Genomic DNA, 2,637 nt, shown 5'->3' on the forward strand with positions numbered 1-2,637 from the left:
GAAGCCATTGAACAGGCCGACCCAGCTAACATGGTGGAGGACGAGTACAAGTAAGTCGCAAGAAAAAATCGTTTTAAGTAGTTTCCTGCCAGCGTCTGTCTGCTTTCTAACGTTCTCGTCCTGTACAACTTTGCAGGGTTGTGCGGAACCCAAACTACGGCTGGCGCGCCTTGAGGCTGCTCTCCAGGAGAAGTCCGCACTTCTTTCAGCCAACTAACCAGAAATTCAAGAGCCTGGCAGACTACTTAGACAGCATGGTCAGCAAACTGGCCAAAGAACTGCCGGTAAGGAATTAGTATTTTAAAAAACAGTATGAAATGCTCATGGACGTGTTGACTCAGATTTTTATTCTGTCCGTGCAGAAGGACATTCCTTCTGAAGAGATCAAGACGGGAGAAGAGGACGACGACGACAACGGAGACAACCTGCTCAAAGACAGCAACGACAGTGAGTTTGAATTATTCAATAAGTCGTTTTCAGACATTTTGACTTCTCAGTAGGAAGTACAGGCGTTAATAATAATAATGATGCGTCCTTATATTGAGCCTGTACGCCAACGGGAACGATGTTGGACAATGAAAGTAAATCAGCATCATCCTTATGGTGACGGTTGGATCTTCCATTTAGCCTTTCAGCATGTTGTTTTCTTTTTTAGGAGAGCCTCGAATGTCCCCAATTTAAAGTTTCATTTCCAACATCTCCAGCTGATTGCCGCAGCAGCTCCTACTTCCCATCACACGTCTCCATCCTTAGAGCGCGACTCTATTTATATCCTTCCTGTTATGTCTTCTCTTCAAGGTCCAAGCATTCAGAGCAAACTCGTGACGAACCAGCAGATGGACGACATCGCAGCCAAACTGGGCGCTCAGTGGAAGACGCTGGCTTCTCACTTGGAGATGAAGGCGTCGGAGTTGCGGGAAATCGAAACGGACAGCGAAGATGTTGACATGCAGGCCAAGCTGCTGCTGGTGTCCTGGCAGGACCGGGAGGGAACTCAGGCTACCGTGGAGAACCTGGTCACAGCTCTGAACTCCGCAGGGTTCTCCCAGATTGCAGACGGCCTCAGTGAGGCTTAACTTTAGATGATTTCTTACTTCAATGCTCTGTACCTCCATAACAATGTCCTTTTTCATACCAAAAACAATTGGAGATGACATGTTTTTGTATGTAGCATAGGCTGGCAGTTTTTTTCACTGTAGAAAATCCAATAAATGTTTTTCCTAAATAACAGTTTGTGCGACAGTTTAATGAAAGAATCTCAGGTTTTTTTTTTTTGGTATAACAGTTTATTTTCACCACCTATGAAAAGCGATCAGTCAATAACTTATTACAGAGTGTTGATGTTCAGGTCTTACACATGGTGGCAGGGCGATGAGGAAACCCGCACGGAGAAACAAAGTGAAGCATAGCATCGTAAGGGAGTCTGAAAGTCAGTGGCAGCAAGAACAATATTCAAAGCTTACCGAGCAAACCGTGGTTGAATCTCAAGTCTTTATTTAACTGCGCACAGGTCAGCGCGAGGGCGACCCGTTCTGAGCCGCTTCCACATACACTTCCCCCAAAAGAGCATTAGTGAAGGTTTGGCAGAAAGAACCTCATCTGTCAATACATCGGAGAACAATTCCAGGAGATGATGTGAGCCAAGCACTTTAAAGACCTGAGATTGAACCCAAATTTCCCAAAAGGGGCCAACAGGTGAACAAGGGCAAGTCTTTACAGTGTAATACAGCTGAGAAGGTACAAGCCAGAATGTCAGCAGCTCGGCCAGGCGTCTTTGTACAAGTTGATTAAATGACTAAAGAGAAATACTTTGCTTTTATGATATGAGCACCTTATCAAAGGCTTTAAAAAATATACAATGTGTATAAAACATTTAATGAAACTGCAGAACTAGACTTAAAAACCTCTTGAGGATCCAGTCCAGAGATAGCCTCCTATCACACCTCCACGTTCAAAGCCCACGATGGTTGAATATTTAAACACCATTTTGACAGAATTTGTTTCACAAGCATCTGTGTTGGTTACAAAAACAAAAACAATTAAGGTCATCAAATCTTTAAAGACACCAGTTTTATTGCACATCTATGCAGACAGTGCTTGGAAATGGCAATTTGTATGTGTGTCGGATGTCGTCGTCGTCTCCTAAGAAATCTTCCACAGCTACTGCTCCTCTTCAAGTATTTCCAGCCGCCGGGGCCCGTACAGTAGAACATACGCTATATGCCAGTCGCCGCCGCCGGACAGCCGCAGGATGTCCTCTGGAGACACCACACTCACCTTGTCATCATCAAACTTGACCCACTCATCTTGTCAGGCGGCGAGACCAGAGGGAAAAAGAGGAAACGGTGAGTTCCTGAACACGCTGATTCGTGGCGGACTGAGCTTCACTGTGAATCGACCGGGTTTACCTTCTTTCCTTTTGACCCATCCCACGTAGTGGCCCGATGAGCTGGAGCGGCCCTGGTGTGTCAGCACAGCCTGCAGGTCGTAGTAGCCGCTGTTGTTGGAACCGAGGTCTGCAAAGACAGTTTCACTTCCTTAAATTCTGACTCGTGGTCACACTGCTCAACATCCACATTTATTTATGATCTCTGGTAAACGGAGGTCCAGTGAGAAAAACACTGCCTGACTTCTCAA

The 2,637-nt window shown here is 45.6% G+C and overlaps 2 protein-coding genes across 2 annotated transcripts in view; one reads left to right on the forward strand and one right to left on the reverse strand.

The window, feature by feature from the left end:
• Nucleotides 1-1,230, forward strand: part of thoc1 (THO complex 1) — a 6,102-nt gene extending 4,872 nt beyond the window's left edge. Inside the window, exons 18-21 of the mRNA XM_008282897.1 lie at nt 1-50; nt 137-284; nt 363-447; nt 799-1,230. The exon at nt 1-50 is cut by the window's left edge and continues 18 nt beyond it. Coding sequence (XP_008281119.1) covers nt 1-50; nt 137-284; nt 363-447; nt 799-1,076 — 561 coding nt within the window. The 3' untranslated portion in view covers nt 1,077-1,230. The remainder of the gene's footprint in view (nt 51-136; nt 285-362; nt 448-798) is intronic.
• A 33-nt stretch (nt 1,231-1,263) lies between these two features.
• usp14 (ubiquitin specific peptidase 14 (tRNA-guanine transglycosylase)) overlaps nt 1,264-2,637 on the reverse strand; it is a 7,618-nt gene continuing 6,244 nt past the window's right edge. Inside the window, exons 15-16 of the mRNA XM_008282899.1 lie at nt 2,409-2,516; nt 1,264-2,306 (exon numbers count right to left, since the gene is read on the reverse strand). Of these exons, the coding sequence (XP_008281121.1) occupies nt 2,161-2,306; nt 2,409-2,516 (254 nt within the window). The 3' untranslated portion in view covers nt 1,264-2,160. The remainder of the gene's footprint in view (nt 2,307-2,408; nt 2,517-2,637) is intronic.

Source organism: Stegastes partitus, unplaced genomic scaffold (assembly GCF_000690725.1).
Source record: "Stegastes partitus isolate 25-593 unplaced genomic scaffold, Stegastes_partitus-1.0.2 Scaffold289, whole genome shotgun sequence".
Classification (NCBI taxonomy): Eukaryota; Metazoa; Chordata; class Actinopteri; family Pomacentridae; genus Stegastes; species Stegastes partitus.